Source organism: Oncorhynchus nerka, linkage group LG15, assembly GCF_034236695.1.
Source record: "Oncorhynchus nerka isolate Pitt River linkage group LG15, Oner_Uvic_2.0, whole genome shotgun sequence".
NCBI lineage: Eukaryota > Metazoa > Chordata > Actinopteri > Salmoniformes > Salmonidae > Oncorhynchus > Oncorhynchus nerka.
Genome location: NC_088410.1, coordinates 79,756,521 through 79,778,787, shown reverse-complemented (window position 1 = coordinate 79,778,787; position 22,267 = coordinate 79,756,521). Strand labels below are relative to the sequence as shown.

The window sequence follows — 22,267 nt, the reverse complement described above, 5'->3', positions numbered from 1 at the left end:
GGTAGTGGGGTGAATAGGCAGTGGCTCGGGTGGTTGTTCTTGACGATCTTTTGGCTTACCTGTGACATTGCGTGCTGTAGGTGTCCTGGAGGGCAGGTACTACGCCCCCGGTGATGCGTTGTGCAGACCGCACCACCCTCTGGAGAGCCCTGTGGTTGTGGGCGGTGCAGTTGCCATACCAGGCGGTGATACAGTCCGACTGGATGCTCTCAATTGTGCATCTGTAAAGGTTTGTGAGGGTTTTAGGTGACAAGCAACATTTCTTCAGCCTCCTTAATGATAAACTTGGAGGGTTCTATGGTGTTGAATGCTGAGCTACAGTCAATGAACAGCATTCTTACATAGGTATTCCTCTTGTCCAGATAGGTTAGGGCAGTGTGGTGGCGATTGCATTAAAGTGGGTCTAGGGTGACAGGTAAGATGGAGGTGATATGATCCTTGACTAATCTCTCAAAGTACTTTATGATGACAGGTGAGTGCTATGGGCGATAGTCATTAAGTTCAGTTACCTTTGCATTCTTGGGTACAGGAACAATGGTGGCCGTCTTGAAGCATGTAGGGACAGCAGACTGGGATAGGGAGAGATTGAATATGTCTGTGAACACACCAGCCAGCTGGTCTGCGCATGCCCTGAGGACGCACTAGGGATGCGTCTCGGCCGGCAGCCTTGCGAGGGTTAACGTGTTTAAATGTCTCACTCACGTTGGCCACGGAGGAGAGCCCACAGTCATTGGTAGCAGGCCAAATGTCACTGTATTGTCCTCAAATGTGTTTAGTTTGCAGCTCACTTCCCGTCAGATAGGTAGCAGCATGGCTTCATTGTTGTACTGTGTGACCTCGAATTTTGATTTGGAGCACAAGTGCGCCTAGAAAAATCTGACAGGAAGTGAGCTGCAATGGCATCAAATCCTAGATGCCATTCCCTGGCGTTGTGCCCTTGAGTTTAACAGCTCCCCGGTTTAAAATCGGAAGCAATATTTCGGTTGGACCTTGTTTGCAATTGACCAACACAGTGATCGCATAATCTATATTATTCTATTGTAGATTGAATGACAATGCCCTGGTTTCCATGGGGGTTTGTTTTGGCATCAGAATCTGGCTTTCCACCCCTGGCCTGAATTAGCGCTGTAGTAACAACTGAGCAAAATAGCTCTCCTCTAGCTGACAATTAGTCAGCGCCATTCTGCATTGCCAGCCAGTGCGAGCCAACCAACACGAAATGAAAATGGAGGACTAAACGGAGACTGTGCAAGAACGTAAAATATCGTCAATGTTTACAAGTGGGTCGAATTGCAACGTATTATATACCCAAACTATACTTGTGTGGCATTCTTTGTCAATTACTAGATGCTGTTTATATTTGAAAGTATCTTGCTAGTTGCAAGCAGCAAGCTAGCTAGCTAGTCGAAGCGTGGTGGTGGCCTAGCTAACGTTCCGCGATTTGTAACGTAATTTGCGGGTAATACATCACGCTAATTGTATATTCGTAAACTAACATTATTTGTCTTTAAACGAGTCCCTATCTATGTGTGCATTAACGCATGTTGTCTGGTGGCATGAATTCATGTTGAGGTCACTGCATGGGGATCGCTACATAGTTTACTACATACGTGGTGGGTGTGTGATCCTTCTCGAGCTTCTCTACTTCAGTACATTTGCAAAACATCAAGTACTTGGCTAGTTGTGGCTTATAATATTTAGCCACCCAAAATAAATATCATTGTTATCTAGCTAACGAGCTATCTGCGCCGTATTTCTCAGTGGACGCAGGCGCCTTGCATTTGCGATCTACTGCTACGTTAACGGTACCACGATAAGCGGTTCGTGGCAATGATTGTTTCTTCCGTGTCATTCAGATACTTCTTTGCCAGCCACCCGAGTATGACTGTCAGGGATTATAATTTGTATGATCCAAAAGACAACGTCGAGCATGTGATGCGTTTCTACAACGGTTGTCAATATCTAGTTTAGATGGTTCGCAGTGTTCTGTTAGGCCTGGACTGAGAGCTATCTAGCTAGCACAGTGCAAAGTAACGTCAGGCATTAGTATGCGATCACTGTCACTTCCCCACGATTTAGTTTAGAATAACATTGTAACTCACTAACAATGTTGCAGTGATCACCCCTTCCCCCAACATGGCAATTGGGGTGGGTCTCTGGGAGTGGTTTTCTCACGTGTGTCGTGACCATGATCGGGGAACAATCCGTGGTGCACCCCTCTCATCCCAGCAGCGTGGTTCTCTTGCTAGTATTTTTTTTCTTCCGTTGAATTGCTGTAAATTCAATTACAGACATTTCAAATTCCTTTGCATTTTGTGGGTGAGGCTATTTACTTAATTACTATGTTTTAAAGGAGGGGAATAAATGTCAATAGGCCTACCATTCTGCCTTTGAATGGGGACTCAACTCTTGCCAATTCACTTCACCTATTTTGTGGGCCGAGTCCCTTTTCATTCACATTGCTATGTTTAGCAAGGAACCAATATATTTTTACAAAGTGCAGGACAAGCCATTCAATCAGAATGTTTTATGAAGACCGCTATATATACCTACATACATTTTGGAAGCTAATATATTGCATGTAATTAAAATATAATAATTGTAATCAGAATATACTGTTAACATGTACATTTTATTGATAACAGAATAAATGGCAATAGAATAAATGCAATTGTACACCGAAAGAGTACAGTGACATATCCCATCCCTGCATTCAGGTACGTTTTTTTTTACCCCGAGTGTAACGGTAGGGTCTGTATCTTTTGGCAAGTGCTTCATCTATTGCTGAGTTGTAGAAATGTGGTTACTTTGTGTTGCATTTGCCCATTAATACCATCAATATGGTATTTTGGCATACAATAACCATTTATATTCAGTGGTGTACCCTCCCCAACAGTAAATCATGGATGAGAAATACATTTGAGAATAATCAGACCAATGTAAATGGGATATTGAATCTTAAGATGTGAAAGTAAATGTCAATGTTTCACTGCATGTGTGTTTGTCAGTCATTGAAACATACAATGGGGTGCACATTTTACAACTTTGTGTATTAGGCAACTTTCTATTCAGCCAAAGCCATTCCCAGAACTGTGCCAATGTCATTTTGATGTCAAGTTGTTGGTCTGAAGTGTTTATTTAGTGACAGTTTAATGTTTTTACAACCCAGTTAAGTTGTATTATTATGATGCAGATGTTCTGTCAATTAATGCACCAATTCAGAGATAAATATGACTGACTTGAATCCCAGGCACACCCCAAAAACTGCAGAAATGGTCTTGTCTCTCTTTTCTTGCTGCATTTGTATATCCCCCATCACCAATTACCTTTCTCATTGAGATATTATCAAATTGTAGTTGTCACATGCTTCGTTAACAGCTGTAGACTAACAGTGAAATGCTTACTTACGGAACCTCCCCAACAATGCAGAATACAATAGTAGTAATAATCAATATTAACATGAGGAATAAATGCACAATGATTAACGATAACTTGGCTATAGACATGAGGACAATGAGGTAGATATGTACATACAGGTAAAAGTGACTAGGCAACAGGGTGTAACTGACAAATGTGTGAGTGTGTGGATATAGAATAAAAAATAGTTAGTCCGGATGGCTATTTGGTTGAACTATTTAGTGGCTTGAGGTTAGAAGCTGTTCAGGAGCCTTTTGGTCCCAAAGGGTTCGGTACCGGTTGCCGTGCAGTAGCAGACAGAACAGTATGACTTGGGTGGCTGGAGTCTTTCACAATTTTGTGGGCCTTCCTCTGACAACACTTGGTATAGAGGTCCTGGATGGCAGTGAGTTCGACCACAGTGATGTACTGGGCCGTACGACTGCCCTCTTTAGCACCTTACATGACGAGCAGTTGCCATACCAAGCAGTGATGCAGCCAGTCAAGATGCTCTCAATAGTGCAGCTGTACAACTTTTTGAGGATCAGAGGGGCCAATGCTGAAACTTTTAAACCTCCTGAGGGGGAAGAGCCATTGTCGTGCCCTAGGGCTGGGCGATATATCAAATTATTAATTCTAATTTATGTTACAGGCAGTTGATCGCGCTATATCGCTAGAATCTAGACTAGGTTTTGTCATATTTTCAGTTTTTATGAGTGTTCCGTCTCCTTCACAACTTCCCACTCAGACACCAAGCCCCTCCCCCAGCCTACTCGCAAGACGAAATGTAATTTATTCTCTGACAACAAGCAATTTAAACTCGCTATTTGTAATTTGGTCCTACAGAATCGGTCATATGGACACGCTTAGATAGATTATTATTATTTTTACTGTAGCAGACGACAACTTAACCTTTCTAACGATACCCTTTTTATGTCTCGACTCCCAAAATGTAGAGTAGAGCAGATCCTACTAAAACGAGAGTATCAATGAACATGATTGTGGGAAATTAATGCTCAGTTTATGTCGCTCCCGGCTTTACCACATACCGCTAGCAGCATTGTAAACGTCAGCAGGCTAGTCTGTGTTTTCTAATTGTGCAATGAGCATTAAAATACGCGTTTATATAAGGGATTGGTAACTCATTTTCATTCTGAGAAATACGCATCTTATCCAGGTAGGCCACTTGATTTCAATATCTAAATAAAGTGAACATTCTAGTATATTAATCACAGTTCAACTGTACCACTTTGTTAGCAAGCAAATAGATCCAAGTAAGCTAGACTTGAAATATAAAGTTATCTTGGCTACTCACTAGCATGCGGGCTTGTGCTTGATGGATTTGTCTGAGACTTGTGTTAATTTTCTATAATGCCTGCTACTAGAAGTTGTTCATTATTAGAGGATGTGCATGATTCTGGCAAAATGTATAGCAAAAAGGGCATTTTCATAGACTTGAAAGCCAGATCATTGATTTATTGCAAAAAGCAGGTTAAACTATTTTGATTAAATTATTAGTGTGTCATGGTGGTAGGTTTATATTTAGCAGTGTATTGACCTTTTTAATTGTGCAACAAAGCTTATTTAGATCATGTATTTTTGGGGTGGAGATATACAGTGCATTCTGAAAGTATTCAGACCACTTGACGTTTTCCACATTTTATTACATTACAACCTTTTTCTAAAATAGATTAAATTATCCATTATCAAAATGGATTCAATTATCAACTACCCAAATAATGAAAAGAGCGAAAAGTTATTTTAAGAAATGTTTTGACAATGTTTTGAAAATAAATAAGAAACAGGTACCTTTATTTACATAAGTATTCAGACCCTTTGCTATGAGACTTGAAATTGAGTTCTGGTGCATCCTGTTTCGATTGATCATCTTTGAGATGTTTCTACAACTTGATTGGAGTCCACCTGTTGTAAAATTCAATTGATTGGACATGTTTTGATATTGCACACACCTGTCTATATAAGGTCCCACAGTTGACAGTGCATGTCTGAGCAAGAAGGAATTGTCCGATAGAGCTCCGAGACAGGATTGTGCCGAGGCACAAACCAAAATGTTTCTGCTGCGTTGAAGGTCCCCAAGAACACAGTGGCCTCCATCATTCTCAAATGGAAGGAGTTTGGAACTACGAAAACTCTAAATGGAGCTGGCTGCCTGGCCAAACTGTGCAATCAGGGGAAAAGGGCCTTGGTCAGGGAGGTGACCAAGAACCTCATGGTCACTAGCTCCAGAGTTCCTCTGTGGAGATGGGAGAACCTTCCAGAAGGACAACCATCTCTGCAGCACTCCACCAATCAGGCCTTTATGTCAGAGTGGCCAGGCAGAAGCCACTCCTCGATAAAAGGCACATGACAGCCCACTTGGAGTTTGCCAAAACAAAGGACTCAGACCATGAGAAACAAGATTGAACTCTTTGGCTTGAATGCCAAGAGTCACGCCTGGAGAAAACCTGGCACCATCCCTACGGTGAAGCATGATCTTGGCACCATCCCTACGGTGAAGCATGATGTTGGCAGCATCATGCTGTGGGGCTGTTTTTCAGCGGCAGGGACTTGCAGATTAGTTCGGATCAAGGGAAAGATGAACAGAGCAAAGTACTGAGAGATCCTTGATGAAAATACTCCAGAGCGCTCAGGACCTCAGACTGGGTCGAAGGTTCACCTTCCACCTGGACAACTACCCTAAACACACAGCCAAGACAACGCAGGAGTGGCTTTGGGACAAGTCTATGAATGTCTTTGAGTGGCCAGCCGGAGCCTGGACTTGAACCCTATCGAATATCCCTGGAGTCACCTGAAAATAGCTGTGCAACGACACTCCCCATCCAACCTGGCAGAGTTTGAGGGGATTTGCAGAGAAAAATGGGAGAAACTCCCCAAATACAGGTGTGCCGAGTAGAGGTCGACCGATTACGATTTTTCAACGCCGATACCAATTTATTGGAGGACCAAAAAAAGCCGATACCGATTAATCGGACGATTTTTATGTATTATTGTAATAATGACAATTACAACAATACTGAATTAACACTTTTATTTTAACTTAATATAATACATAAATAAAATCTATTTAGTCTCTAAATAATGAAACATTCTCAATTTGCTTTAAATATTGCAAAAACACAGTGTTGGGGAAGAAAGTGCAATATGTGCCATTTAAAAAAGCTAACGTTTAATTTCCTTGCCCAGAACATGAGAACATATGAAAGCTGGTGGTTCAATATTCCTAGTTCTTCAGTATTTCCAGTTAAGAAGTTTTAGGTTGTAATTATAGGAATTATGATGCATTGACTATTTCTCTCTAGGCCATTAGTATTTCATATAACTTTGACTATTGGATGTTCTAATAGGCACTTTAGTATTGCCAGCCTAATCTTAGGAGTTGATAGGCTTGAAGTCATAAACAGCGCTGTGAATCAAGCATTGCTAAGTACTGCTGGCAAACGCTGTAATGTTTGAATGAATAATTACGACCCTGCTGCCGCCTACCACTGCTCAGTCAGACTGCTCTATCAAATCATGGACTTAATTATAATATAATAAACACAGAAATATGAGCCTTAGGTCATTAATATGGTAAAATCCGGAAATATAATTTAGAAAACAAAGCGTTTATTCTTTCAAGTAAAATAAGGAAACGTTCCGTATTTTATCGAACGGGTGGCAACCCTAAGTCTAAATATTGCTGTTACATTGCACAACCTTCAATGTTATGTCATAATTATGGAAAATTATGGAAAATTTGTTTGCAACGAGCCAGGCGGCCCAAACTGTTGCATATACCCTGACTCTGCGTGCAATGAACGCAAGAGAAGTGACACAATTTCCCTAGTTAATATTGCCTGCTAACATTAATTTATTTTAACTAAATATGCTGTTTTTTTTTTAAATACACTTCTGTGTATTGATTTTAAGAAAGACATTGATGTTTATGGTTAGGTACATTCGTGCAACGATTGTGCTTTTTTTGCGAATGTGCATTTGTTAAATCATCCCCCGTTTGGCGAAGTAGTCTGTGATTCGATGATAAATTAACAGGCACCGCATTGATTATATACAACGCAGGACAAGCTAGTTAACCTAGTAATATCATCAACCATGTGTAGTTAACTAGTGATTATGTGAAGATTGATTGTTTTTTTTACAAGATAAGTTTAATGCTAGCTAGGAACTTACCTTGGCTCGTTGCTGCACTTGCGTAACAGGTGGTCAGCATGCCATGCTGTTTCCTCGTGGAATGCAATGTAATCGGCATCCAAAAATGCAGATTACCGATTGTTATGAAAATGTGATATCGGCCCTAATTAATCGGCCGACCTCTAGTGTCAAGCTTGTAGCATCATACCAAAGAAGACTCGAGGCTGTAATCGCTGCCAAAGGTGCTTCAACAAAGTACTGAGTAAAGGGTCTGAATACTTATCTAAATGTGATATTTCAGTTTTATATATTTGCAAAATAAATCGAAAAACCTGTTTGTGCTATGTCATTATGGTAATTATGTGTAGATTGATGAGGAAAAACAACAATTGAATCAATTTTAGAATAAGGCTGTAACGTATCAAAATGTGGAAGAAGTCAAGAGGTCTGAATACATTCCGAATGCACTGTATATTGTAAATCATCCTTAAATTAAAAAAGTATATAAAAAATAATCCAGATCAGATTTTTTTTAGGCCATATCGCCATCCCTATCATGTCCTCTTCACGACTATGTTGCTGTGTTTGGACCATGATAAGTCCTTAGTGATGTGGACATCGAGGAACTTGACGCTCTTGACCCGCTCCACCACAGCCCCGTCAACGTGAATGGAAGTGTGTTTGGCCCTCCGTTTCCTGTAGTCCACGATAAGCTCCTTTGCCTTGCCCACGTTGAGGGACAGACTGTTGTCCAGGCACCATACTGCCAGGTCTCTGACTTCCCTATAGGCTGTCTCATCGTTCATGCTGTATTGATTATTAATTTGAGTCACTCACGTCATTGTTGTAGGATAGTGTCCATGCTTCGAATGTTTAAGTATACAATTTCAACATGGTTGGTTCTATTTGTTCTACACCTGTTTCTCAGACATGTTTGAGGTGGAAATGATTTGGAGGTCCTCATGCTTATGGTATTGTCAGTGGAATGTTCAGGCCAGACTGATCTGAACCTTATTTTGCAAATTTAGCAAGGTGCTTTGATTGTGGAGAATATATTCCCTTTCTTAAAATGTCTTTGTTGATCAAATAGTTAAAATATTTTAACTTAAATTACTTGTACTATTATGAATATTTTATTGAGTAATCTGTGGTTTGGCACTTTTGCTAAGGGCTATTGTTTATCATGCTACAGAGAGGGATGCTTTAAAAATAAATTATCATCTAAATGCTACCTGTCCAGGTTTAGTTATCTATTTTCAGTTCCAACTGTTTGGGAGGGAGCATTGTTTATAACATGTCAGCCTATTTGTTGTGTTTTGATAATAATTATTTGATAACTACAAAGTGGGATTTAGGTTTGTTTAGTCATCAGTTGTGATTGGGACACATTTTTTGTTAATCTGAATTAAATTAGGTGGGGCTGAATGATTATCTACCGGTGTGTCTTTATTACGAAAAATATTTGTCTGTACCCTACACACTGAACCTTTTTTGCAGTAGTCACTATTCTATTATGTTGCAACCTTTTATTTCAATAGGTCTAGATGAAGTGAATTATTGTTGCTAATGTGTGTTATCATGACACTAAAGGAAGTGGGTCTCATGTCAGAGAACAACCTCTGTTTCAGCAGTGTCTTGAATTTGGAATCCGTGACGTTGTATGACCTGAAGTCCCTGAAAGTGTCCCACACATTGAAAAAAAGTTAGGAGTTGGATGGGTGCCAACCTGTTGTGCTGCATTATGCTTTTCAAGGCTGTATACTGTTGCAATTTCCATACCCTCAAATGCTTAACAGATGTTTTCTGACTTATCTACAGGTCCAAGATCCCAGTTCCAGACCTGTGATGAGTACTGATCAGAACCTGCTGTGAGTGGAAAAGGAGCATTTTTCTCATCAGAGAAGCACTTTATCAGTGCCCTACCACTACAGAGCAGCAGGTAGGCTCGTGTTTTATTCTGTCAAAGAACGGATGCCATGCACTCATTTGTTTGATTTGTGGTGGTTCCATTTCTTTTGTAAACCATAGGAATCATGTATATTTACAATTTCAACAGACTAGGCTTGTCCCAGTAGTGGTGTTCTATATAGTTTTTATGAACTGGGTGGTTCGAGCCCTGAATGCTGATTTGCTGACAGCTGTGGTATATTTAAGCAATAATGCCTGAGGTGTGGTATATGGCCCATATACCACGGCTAAGGGCTGTTAGGCACGATGCAACGCGGATTGCCTGGACACAGCCCTTAGCCGTGGTATATTTGCCATATATCACAAACCCCCAAGGTGCCTTATTTTTATTATAAACTGGTTACCAATGTAATTAGAGCTGTAAAAATAAATGTTTTGGTATACGGTCTGATATACCACGGCTGTCAGCCAATCAGCATTCTGGGCTCGATCCACCCAGTTTGTAACAGAACATATACCATGGGTATGACAAAACATTTATTTTTACTGCTCTAATGACATTGATAACCAGTTTCTAATAGCAATAAAGCACGTCTGTGGTTTGTGATATAGGGCAAATATACCACGGCTAAGGGCTGTATCCAGGCAATCTGCATTGTGTCGTGCCTAAGAACGGCCCTTGGCCATATACCACACCTCCTCAGCCTTTATTGCTTAATTGTACGAATTTGACGATATGGGAGAATTTGCTCAGATTTTCTGTTTTTCCAATATCATTTTCAATATCAAATATTTTAAGAGGTAAATGTTTTATCTGAAGATGTACAAATATTGTTCTGTAGGAGGGGTTTTAAAATACTCATAACTTTGTTTAATCAAAAATTATTCTGCTACTGTTTTGTCATTTTACCATGGTTGTGGTGTAACAAGATCTAGGCTAAAAAGGATAAATTCACTATTCAGCTACGGGTAGAGTTATCATTATAACTACAGCAGCCAACCTGCTGTAGCCATTTTGTGGAAAGGAGGAAAATTGATGGTATGAAAAGACGACAGCAATGGCTGACAAAAAGAAATTCTGATAATTTTGGGAAAAGGGTTGTCTGTTGATATGAAGAAAGTAGTTGAACATTGACAAAGTGCTGCTCCACCCACCCTCCCCAAAACAACCACACTCTTCAGTTAAATGGAGTTGCAGAGTAGCTATCTCAAGCTCGTCTCTTGTGCTCTTCTCTTAACTGTAGACGTTCTGTTTGAAAGTAGTGAGTGACTCCATCATCTATGGAGGAGAATGTGAGCCCTGAGCTCTATCTAGCTCTCGAGCCAGAGCAGAGCCAGGACCCTATGGATAGCAGCTCTCAAGGTACCTTGGACTAGCTTCCTTTCCCTTGTCAATGAGGGGGGCATCTTGTTTGTTTAACTTTAATAATGGGCACTGCACTGCTGGATTCTCTGTAATTACTCGTTGTAAGGTGTTGATTAGTGTGTAGGGTCAGGAGTACTAGAATCACAATGCATTTCACTATTCCTATATACGCTTTCAAGACCTAATTAGCTTAGTAAATCAGTCTTTTGATTGGCAAAATATGCTACTTCACGTAAACACATTATTTGTGGCCCTTAATGTGTCTATACCATCAACAGCTATCCCAGAGGACGATAAGGTCCAGAAGGACAGAGTAGATAAAGAAGACCAAGAGCACGGTGACAATGCTACTGAGGAAAAGCTAGAGGAGACGGAGCAATCTGCTAAGACCACAAGCGAGTTCAAGAAGACCTGGGGATTCCGCCGGACCACCATAGCCAAGAGAGAAATGCCAGGAGACACGACTGCTGAGAGCCAGGATGGCCAAGTAGGGCCTGTGCGCCGCAGCGGGAGGCAGGCCAAACGCACTGACAAGTTGGAGGAGTTCCTGCTCACCACCAAGAGAGCGCGTACAGTGGGGAGGAGAAGTGCACCTGGCAGCGTAGAGGGTGGGGACCCTCCCTCCCAGACCCATACAGATGCGGAGACTGCCTCTGAGGCCAGCTTTGACGGCAACACAGAGGCCAAGTCTGTGGAGGGTAAACCAGATTCACCTGTGAGGAAGACGGGCAGGAAGAGGACAACTCGGAAGGCTAAAGGCCGTGGCAGCTGCAGAGGTGGCTCGGTCAGTGACGATGGAAGCTCTGACAATGAAGAGAAGGGTAGTGGAGATGCACCCAAAGAGCCCCAGCCCCAGGAGGAGAAGGAGGAGGACAAGAAGACAATCATCCCTGAAAAGAAAGAGGAGGAGGATATAGTGCAGCCGCAGCCAGAGCAGGACTCTGTGAAGAAAGAAGTGTCAGAAAAAGAAGAGGAGGAGGACGAGAAGGAGGAAAATGAAAAAGAGGAGAGCGAGGGAAAGCCCGTGGAGACCAGTGGGAGGCATGCCTCCAGGTCCAGCAGTCCTGCCAAGGTGGCAAGTAGGGGCACCAACCCAAGCAAGAGAGACACCAAGTCCAGAGGGGCAAAAACCCGCAAAGAGGAAGATAATGAGGATGATGATGAATACCCATCATCCTCATCATCCAGTGACTCGGGCGACGCTGAAGGATATGACCCTAATGCATTGTACTGCATCTGTCGACAGAAACACAACAAAAGGTAAACATTTGGATGTTATTTTGCATTTCAATTGGAAATCTGATGCTTTGTCTGATCCTTCATGGATTACAGATTGTGATCAAAATAGCCTCCCATTTCCCACCTACAAGGGGATGAATAGTTAGTGATTAGTTAACCTGAGTGATGTCCTTGACTTGTAAACTATTATCACGATACTTTGCAGCCAACAGGATATCTATTGCGATTCTCACGATTCTATATGTATTGCGATTCGATACTGTTATTTTACTGCGATTCAATGTTTCATATTGCTCACCACATGGTCGCTGGACCAGAGAGAAAGCCATGAGAAACACATTTTGATCAGTCAGGAAAATAAATGTGCGCAAAACAAATTGGCTCCCTTTTTAAAAGATGGAGAACAAGCTGTGAAGGTAAAATACTGGAGTTTTGGTGCAGGTACAGCCAACTAGTGCAAAATTATAGAAATACTGGAGTTTTGGTGCAGGTACAGCCAACTAGTGCAAAATTATAGAAATACTGGAGTTTTGGTGCAGGTACAGCCAACTAGTGCAAAGTTATAGAAATACTGGAGTTTTGGTGCAGGTACAGCCAACTAGTGCAAAATTATAGAAATACTGGAGTTTTGGTGCAGGTACAGCCAACTAGTGCAAAATTATAGAAATACTGGAGTTTTGGTGCAGGTACAGCCAACTAGTACAAAATTATAGAAATACTGGAGTTTTGGTGCAGGTACAGCCAACTAGTGCAAAATTATAGAAATACTGGAGTTTTGGTGCAGGTACAGCCAACTAGTGCAAAATTATAGAAATACTGGAGTTTTGGTGCAGGTACAGCCAACTAGTGCAAAATTATAGAAATACTGGAGTTTTGGTGCAGGTACAGCCAACTAGTGCAAAATTATAGAAATACTGGAGTTTTGGTGCAGGTACAGCCAACTAGTGCAAAATTATAGCGACATTGTCAAAACAATGTGATATGAATTGTCAAAAATAATTTATAAAAATAAAATATCACAATATGTAACCCTCCCATTGCTGCTGTTTGTATAGTAGTCTCTATGCTCTGCTAAGTGCTCTGTGTGCACCCAGGTTCATGATCTGCTGCGACCGCTGTGAGGAGTGGTTCCATGGAGACTGTGTGGGCATCACTGAGGCTCGTGGACGTCTGATGGAGAGGAATGGGGAGGACTACGTCTGCCCCAACTGTACCACCAAGAAGAGCCAGACAGCCAAGCCCAATGGCAAACTCAAAGCAGCTGTCCCTGGAGCCCGCAAGGCCGAGCAGAGCCCCTCTGTGGCAGCTTCCTCACCTACAGCTGCTGCTGGTGCAGATGAGAAGGGTGGTGATGACTTGGGTATTAAAGGGAGAATAGAGAAAACAACAAACCCCAGTGGAAAAAAGAAGATCAAGATTTTTCAGGCAGTAGGTTTTCTATTACTTTTCTCATAGCTCCAGTGGATGAACTCAACAAAAAACTGTTCACGTTTGTCATGCCAATAATAGCTTTCTGAAAGACATCTGAGAGCTCCACATTAGGGATGGGTGTGAATACTTGATTGAAGTTTTCTATTTTATTACAATAATTGAATAAAAGCACTCAATGTGTAAACAATGGCAACATATCAAACTCTGAGATTTGTTTGTAGTGAAAGTAGGTTTTCTTTTTCAGTTGTGTCAGGACAGCCTGTATTTGGAACAACCGTGTTGCACTGTGCACCTGTGTGACCTGTTTGACTTTCAACAGGCGGCAGAGGAGTCTAATCTGCCCAAATGTATCGGGCCAGGCTGTGAGAAGAACGCCCTGAAGGACTCTGTCTACTGCGGCAGTGAGTGTATCCTGAGACACGCCGCCGCAGCCATGGCAGCCAAGTCCATCTCCGAGCCCAAGCAGAAAGATGAACCTAAGCAGAAAGACCAAGACAAGGCCAAGGGACCGAAGAAAACACCTGGTACCAGGGCAATGCCCAAGGTAAACATGGGGTTCATAAGATACCGAAGATGTTTACATTTTTACCTACTGAAACTGGTTAGTAATATATTGTGTGGAGCCCAAATTAAGCATAGGCCTCATACATTCCAATGTTTTGAAATACGTTCTCTAAATCAGGCCAAAAAGGTCCGCCAATTTTGAGTGTGAAATTGAGTGTGAATATCTCATTACCAGCGGGTTATACAACTGGTTAGATTTTTTTTCAGAAATATCTGAGTAATTACAGTGACCTGAAATAATGTTTATTGGTTACTTGCTAGATTGTTATTTTTTTCTGAGTCATTGGTAGCAAACATTCATGGGAAGGTTGGTGATTGATTGCATCAGGGGTGGCAGGGTAGCCTAGTGGTTAGTGTTGGACTAGTAACCGGAAGGTTGCAAGTTCAAACCCTCGAGCTGACAAGGTACAATCTGTCATTCTGCCCCTGAACAGGCAGTTAACCCACCGTTCCTAGGCCGTCATTGAAAATAAGAATTTGTTCTTAACTGACTTGCCTAGTTAAATAGAGGTTAAAAAAAAAAAAATAGTAGGAATTATAGAACACAATTCTGGTCTGAGGAACATCTTGTGGAGGAGAGACAGGAGAAATATATTTGCCGTCATTTGATTGTTATTCAATAGCTATTTCATCTATTTAGCTGTGTAATAAAATACAGACAACTGTCATATGATTTACTAAATTGTTATTTTTTCCCCAACATAATGAATTGGCAGCAGTTTACAGTTGTATATACAGTACCAGTCAAAAGTTTGGACACCTATTCATTCAAGGGTTTTTCTTTATTTTTTACTGTTTTCTACATTGTAGAATAATAATTAAGACATCAAAACTGTGAAATAACACATATGGTATCATGTAGTAACCAAACAAGCGTATTTTATATTTGAGATTCTTCAAATAGCCACCCTTTGCCTTGACAGCTTTGCACACGCTTGGGCATTTTCTCAACCAGCTTCATGAGGTAGTCACCTGATATGCTTTTCCAACAGTCTTGAAGGAGTTCCCACATATGCTGGGCACTTGATGGCTGTTTTTCCTTCATTCTGCAGTCCAACTCATCCCAAACCATGTCAATTGGGTTGAGGTTGGGTGATTGTGGAGGCCAGGTCATCTGATGGAGCATTCCATCACTCTCCTTCTTGGTCAAATAGCCCTTACACAGACTGGAGGTGTGTTTTGGGTGATTGTCCTGTTGAAAAATGAATGATAGTCCCACTAAGCACAAACCAGATGGGATGGCATATCGCTGCAGAATGCTGTGGTAGCCATGCTGGTTAAGTGTGCCTTGAATTCTAAATAAATCAGACAGTGTCACCAGCAAAGCCCCATCACACATGCGGAGATCATCGGTTCACCTACTCTGCGTCTCACAAAGACACGACGGTTAGAACCAAAAATCTAAACTTTGGACTCATCAGTCTAATTAATGTCCATTGCTTGTGTTTTTTGGCCCAAGCACATCTCTTCTTCTTATTGGTGTCCTTTAGTAGTGATTTATTTGCAGAAATTTGACCACGAAGACCTTATTCATGCAGTCTCCTCTGAACAGTTGATATTGACATTAGAGGTCGACCGATTAATCGGAATGGCCGATTAATTAGGGACGATTTCAAGTTTTCAAAACAATCGCAAATCGTTTTTTTTGGACACTGATTTGGTCTTTTTCTTATTCTTTTTTTTACACCTTTATTTAATCTTTATTTAACTAGGCAAGTCAGTTAAGAACACATTCTTATTTTCAATGACGGCCAAGGAACGGTGGGTTAACTGCCTCGTTCAGGGGCAGAACGACAGATTTTTACCTTGTCAGCTCAGGGGATTCAATCTTGCAATCTTACAGTTAACTAGTCCAACGCTCTAACCATTGCACTCCATGAGGAGCCTGCCTGTTACGCGAATGCAGTAAGCCAAGGTAAGTTACTAGCTAGCATTAAACTTATCTTATAAAAACAATCAATCAATCATAATCACTAGTTAACTACACATGGTTGATGATATTACTAGTTTATCTAGCGTGTCCTGCGTTGCATATAATCGATGCGGTGCGTATCGTTGCTCCAATGTGTACCTAACCATAAACATCAATGCCTTTCTTAAAATCAATACACAGAAGTATATATTTTTAAATATGCATATTTAGCTAAAATATATCCAGGTTAGCAGGCAATATTAACCAGGTGAAATTGTGTCACTTCTCTTGCGTTCATTGCACGCAGAGTCCGTGTATATGCAACAGTTTGGGCCGCCTAATTTGCCAGAATTTTACGTAATTATGACATAACATTGAAGGTTGTGCAATGTAACTGGAATATTTAGACTTATGGATGCCACCCGTTAGATAAAATACGGAACGGTTCCGTATTTCACTGAAAGAATAAACATCTTGTTTTCGAGATGATAGTTTCCGGATTCGACCATATTAATGACCTAAGGCTCGTATTTCTGTGTGTTATCATGTTATAACTAAGTCTATGATTTGATAGAGCAGTCTGACTGAGCGATGGTAGGCAGCAGCAGGCTCGTAAGCATTCATTCAAACAGCACTTTTGTGCGTTTGCCAGCAGCTGTTTATGACTTCAAGCCTATCAACTCCCGAGATTAGGCTCGTGTAACCAATGTGAAATGGCTAGCTAGTTAGCGGGGTCCGCGCTAATAGCGTTTCAAACGTCACTCGCTCTGAGACTTGGAGTGGCTGTTCCCCTTGCTCTGCAAGGGCTGCGGCTTTTGTGGAGCGATGGGTAACGCTGCTTCGAGGGTGGCTGTTGTCGTTGTGTTCCTGGTTCGAGCCCAGGTAGGAGCGAGGGGAGGGACGGAAGCTATATTGTTACACTGGCAATACTAAATTGCCTATAAGAACATCAATAGTCAAAGGTTAATGAAATACAAATGGTATAGAGAGAAATAGTCTGAGCAAGGAACTCAAACGTTAGCTTTCTTGCATGGCACATATTGCACTTTTACTTTCTTCTCCAACACTTTGTTTTTGCATTATGTACATTTACATTTACATTTAAGTCATTTAGCAGACGCTCTTATCCAGAGCGACTTACAAATTGGTGCTTTCACCTTATGACATCCAGTGGAACAGCCACTTTACAATAGTGCATCTAAGTCTTTTAAGGGGGGGTGAGAAGGATTACTTTATCCTATCCTAGGTATTCCTTAAAGAGGTGGGGTTTCAGGTGTCTCCGGAAGGTGGTGATTGACTCCGCTGTCCTGGCGTCGTGAGGGAGTTTGTTCCACCATTGGGGGGCCAGAGCAGCGAACAGTTTTGACTGGGCTGAGCGGGAACTGTACTTCCTCAGTGGTAGGGAGGCGAGCAGGCCAGAGGTGGATGAACGCAGTGCCCTTGTTTGGGTGTAGGGCCTGATCAGAGCCTGGAGGTACTGAGGTGCCATTCCCCTCACAGCTCCGTAGGCAAGCACCATGGTCTTGTAGCGGATGCGAGCTTCAACTGGAAGCCAGGGGAGAGAGCGGAGGAGCGGGGTGACGTGAGAGAACTTGGGAAGGTTGAACACCAGACGGGCTGCGGCGTTCTGGATGAGTTGTAGGGTTTAATGGCACAGGCAGGGAGCCCAGCCAACAGCGAGTTGCAGTAATCCAGACGGGAGATGACAAGTGCCTGGATTAGGACCTGCGCCGCTTCCTGTGTGAGGCAGGGTCGTACTCTGCGGATGTTGTAGAGCATGAACCTACAGGAACGGGCCACCGCCTTGATGTTAGTTGAGAACGACAGGGTGTTGTCCAGGATCACGCCAAGGTTCTTAGCGCTCTGGGAGGAGGACACGATGGAGTTGTCAACCGTTATGGCGAGATCATGGAACGGGCAGTCCTTCCCCCGGGAGGAAGAGCAGCTCCGTCTTGCCGAGGTTCAGCTTGAGGTGGTGATCCGTCATCCACACTGATATGTCTGCCAGACATGCAGAGATGCGATTCGCCACCTGGTCATCAGAGGGGGGAAAGGAGAAGATTAATTGTGTGTCGTCTGCATAGCAATGATAGGAGAGACCATGTGAGGTTATGACCGAGCCAAGTGACTTAGTGTATAGCGAGAATAGGAGAGGGCCTAGAACAGAGCCCTGGGGGACACCAGTGGTGAGAGCGCGTGGTGAGGAGACAGATTTTCGCCACGCCACCTGGTAGGAGCGACCTGTCAGGTAGGACGCAATCCAAGCATGGGCCGCGCCGGAGATGCCCAACTCGGAGAGGGTGGAGAGGAGGATCTGATGGTTCACAGTATCGAAGGCAGCCGATAGGTCTAGAAGGATGAGAGCAGAGGAGAGAGAGTTAGCTTTAGCAGTGCGGAGCGCCTCCGTGATACAGAGAAGAGCAGTCTCAGTTGAATGACTAGTCTTGAAACCTGACTGATTTGGATCAAGAAGGTCATTCTGAGAGAGATAGCGGGAGAGCTGGCCAAGGACGGCACGTTCAAGAGTTTTGGAGAGAAAAGAAAGAAGGGATACTGGTCTGTAGTTGTTGACATCGGAGGGATCGAGTGTAGGTTTTTTCAGAAGGGGTGCAACTCTCGCTCTCTTGAAGACGGAAGGGACGTAGCCAGCGGTCAGGGATGAGTTGATGAGCGAGGTGAGGTAAGGGAGAAGGTCACCGGAAATGGTCTGGAGAAGAGAGGAGGGGATAGGGTCAAGCGGGCAGGTTGTTGGGCGGCCGGCCGTCACAAGACGCGAGATTTCATCTGGAGAGAGAGGGGAGAAAGAGGTCAGAGCACAGGGTAGGGCAGTGTGAGCAGAACCAGCGGTGTCGTTTGACTTAGCAAACGAGGATCGGATGTCGTCGACCTTCTTTTCAAAATGGTTGACGAAGTCATCTGCAGAGAGGGGGAGGGGGGAGGAGGATTCAGGAGGGAGGAGAAGGTTGCAAAGAGCTTCCTAGGGTTAGAGGCAGATGCTTGGAATTTAGAGTGGTAGAAAGTGGCTTTAGCAGCAGAGAGAGAAGAGGAAAATGTAGAGAGGAGGGAGTGAAAGGATGTCAGGTCCGCAGGGAGGCGAGTTTTCCTCCATTTCCGCTCGGCTGCCCGGAGCCCTGTTCTGTGAGCTCGCAATGAGTCGTCGAGCCACGGAGCGGGAGGGGAGGACCGAGCCGGCCTGGAGGATAGGGGACATAGAGAGTCAAAGGATGCAGAAAGGGAGGAGAGGAGGGTTGAGGAGGCAGAATCAGGAGATAGGTTGGAGAAGGTTTGAGCAGAGGGAAGAGATGATAGGATGGAAGAGGAGAGAGTAGCGGGGGAGAGAGAGCGAAGGTTGGGACGGCGCGATACCATCCGAGTAGGGGCAGTGTGGGAGGTGTTGGATGAGAGCGAGAGGGAAAAGGATACAAGGTAGTGGTCGGAGACTTGGAGGGGAGTTGCAATGAGGTTAGTGGAAGAACAGCATCTAGTAAAGATGAGGTCGAGCGTATTTCCTGCCTTGTGAGTAGGGGGGAAGGTGAGAGGGTGAGGTCAAAAGAGGAGAGGAGTGGAAAGAAGGAGGCAGAGAGGAATGAGTCAAAGGTAGACGTGGGGAGGTTAAAGTCGCCCAGAACTGTGAGAGGTGAGCCGTCCTCAGGAAAGGAGCTTATCAAGGCATCAAGCTCATTGATGAACTCTCCGAGGGAACCTGGAGGGCGATAAATGATAAGGATGTTAAGCTTGAAAGGGCTGGTAACTGTGACAGCATGGAATTCAAAGGATGCGATAGACAGATGGGTAAGGGGAGAAAGAGAGAATGACCACTTGGGAGAGATGAGGATCCCGGTGCCACCACCCCGCTGACCAGAAGCTCTCGGGGTGTGCGAGAACACGTGGGCAGACGAAGAGAGAGCAGTAGGAGTAGCAGTGTTGTCTGTGGTGATCCATGTTTCCGTCAGTGCCAAGAAGTCGAGGGACTGGAGGGAGGCATAGGCTGAGATGAACTCTGCCTTGTTGGCCGCAGATCGGCAGTTCCAGAGGCTACCGGAGACCTGGAACTCCATGTGGGTCGTGCGCGCTGGGACCACCAGATTAGGGTGGCCGCGGCCACGCGGTGTGGAGCGTTTGTATGGTCTGTGCAGAGAGGAAAGAACAGGGATAGACAGACACATAGTTGACAGGCTACACAAGAGGCTACGCTAATGCAAAGGGGATTGGAATGACAAGTGGACTACACGTCTCGAGTGTTCAGAAAGTTAAGCTTACGTAGCAAGAATCTTATTGACTAAAATGATTAAAATGATACAGTACTGCTGAAGTAGGCTAGCTGGCAGAGGCTGCGTTGTTGACTATGTAGGCTAGCTGGCAGTGTCTGCGTTGTTGACACTACACTAATCAAGTCGTTCCGTTGAGTGTAATAGTTCCTACTGTGCTGCTATTCGGGGCTAGCTGGCTAGCTAGCAGTGTTGATTACGTTACGTTGCGTTAAAAGAACGACAATAGCTGGCTAGCTAACCTAGGAAATCGCTCTAGACTACACAATTATCTTTGATACAAAGACGGCTATGTAGCTAGCTATGTAGCTAGCTACGATCAAACAAATCAAGCCGTTGTACTGTAATGAAATGAAATGAAAAATGTGATACTACCTGTGGAGCGAAGCGAAATGCGACCGGATTGTTGAGTGCGGAAGTTCTGTTCGGTAGACGTTGGCTAGCTGTTGGCTAGCTAGGAGTGTCTCCTACGTTAAGGACGACAAATAGCTGGCTAGCTAACCTCGGTAAATTAAGATAATCACTCTAAAACTACACACTCTAACTACACAATTATCTTGGATACGAAGACAGCAAAGACAACTATGTAGCTAGCTAACACTACACTAATCAAGTCGTTCAGTTGAGTGTAATAGTTGTGCTGCTAATCGGTAGACGGTGGACTAGCTAACGGTGGACGTTAGCTAGCTGGCTAGCTGCAGGGCAGTGTAGACTGCGTTAGGACGACGAAATACGATAATTACGCAATTATCTATGATACAAAGACGGCTATGTAGCTAGCTAAGAAGAAATTGCTAAGATTAGACAAATCAAACCGTTGTACTATAATGAAATGTATAATGAAATGTAATGAAATGTAATACTACCTGCGGACCGAGTGTGTTGAACATGTTTCATTATTTATTCATTATTTATTTGAGGCTAAATTGATTTTATTGATGTATTTTATTAAGTTAAAATAAGTGTTCATTCAGTATTGTTGTAATTGTCATTATAGCAAATACATTTGTAAAAATCGGCCGATTAAGCGGTATCGTGTTTTTTTTGTCCTCCAATAATTGGTATCGGCGTTGAAAAATCATGATCGGTTTACATGTTTCTGTTAATTGTGAAACATTTTTTGGGGCTGCAATTTCTAAGGCTGGTAACTTTAACTTCATCTGCAGCAGAGATAACTCTAGGTCTTCCTTTCCTGTGGCGGTCCTCATAAGTGCCAGTTTCATCATAGCGCTTGATGGTTTTTGCGACTAAGGCCTTCATGTCTTAAAGTAATGATGGACTGTCATTTCTCTTTGCTTATTTGAGCTGTTCTTGCCATAATATGGACTTGGTTGTCTTCTGAATACCAACCCAACCTTTTCACACACAACTGATTGGCTGAAACGCATAAAGAAGGAAAGAAATTCCACAAATTTCAATTTTTACAAGGCACACCTGTTAACTGAAATGCATTCCAGGTGACTACCTTATGAAGCCGGTTGAGAGAATGCCAAGAGTGTGCAAAGTTGTCATCAATTACATACATAACACCATAACTTTCAATATTTTGCTATGAAACCCTTCCTGTGCACGTTACTGATTTGAGTGAATGTCTGTCTGTCCATCCAGAAGAATTCCACCACTGGGAGGAAGACCAGCAAGAAGTCCACAGAGGAGGAAGAGTCTGACGGTGAGGCCGATGAGGATGGTGATGAAGAGTCACACGAAGAGCATCCACCGCCACCTGCCATGTCGTCCTGGTCCAGCGACCATAATTACAATGCAGTAACGCCAGAAAAGACTACACCCATAGCACCACCAACAGTGTTAAACAAAACGTGTATGTATCTCTTTGAAGGTCTTAATAATCCACTCTTAACTGTTTATCTTCTCACACTATAGGGGTTGTCAAGTGAGCCAGTTGAATGTATGATATGCATTGATCTATTACTGGTTCTTTGAAAAACCACGCTGTTTGCCCATTATAAATGTGGTTGTTATCATGGTGACGTAATGGCTTAGCTGAATGACCCATATCTGTGGGGAAAATTG

At 43.1% G+C, this 22,267-nt stretch overlaps 1 protein-coding gene across 1 annotated transcript in view; it reads left to right on the top strand.

The window, feature by feature from the left end:
* The first annotated feature begins 1,145 nt into the window (after positions 1-1,145).
* The window catches only part of LOC115143354 (death-inducer obliterator 1-like), a 33,419-nt gene continuing 12,297 nt past the window's right edge, over positions 1,146-22,267 (top strand). Inside the window, 7 exon segments of the mRNA XM_029683676.2 lie at positions 1,146-1,280; positions 9,367-9,487; positions 10,701-10,819; positions 11,101-12,082; positions 13,156-13,489; positions 13,812-14,036; positions 21,845-22,055. Coding sequence (XP_029539536.2) covers positions 10,738-10,819; positions 11,101-12,082; positions 13,156-13,489; positions 13,812-14,036; positions 21,845-22,055 — 1,834 coding nt within the window. The 5' untranslated portion in view covers positions 1,146-1,280; positions 9,367-9,487; positions 10,701-10,737.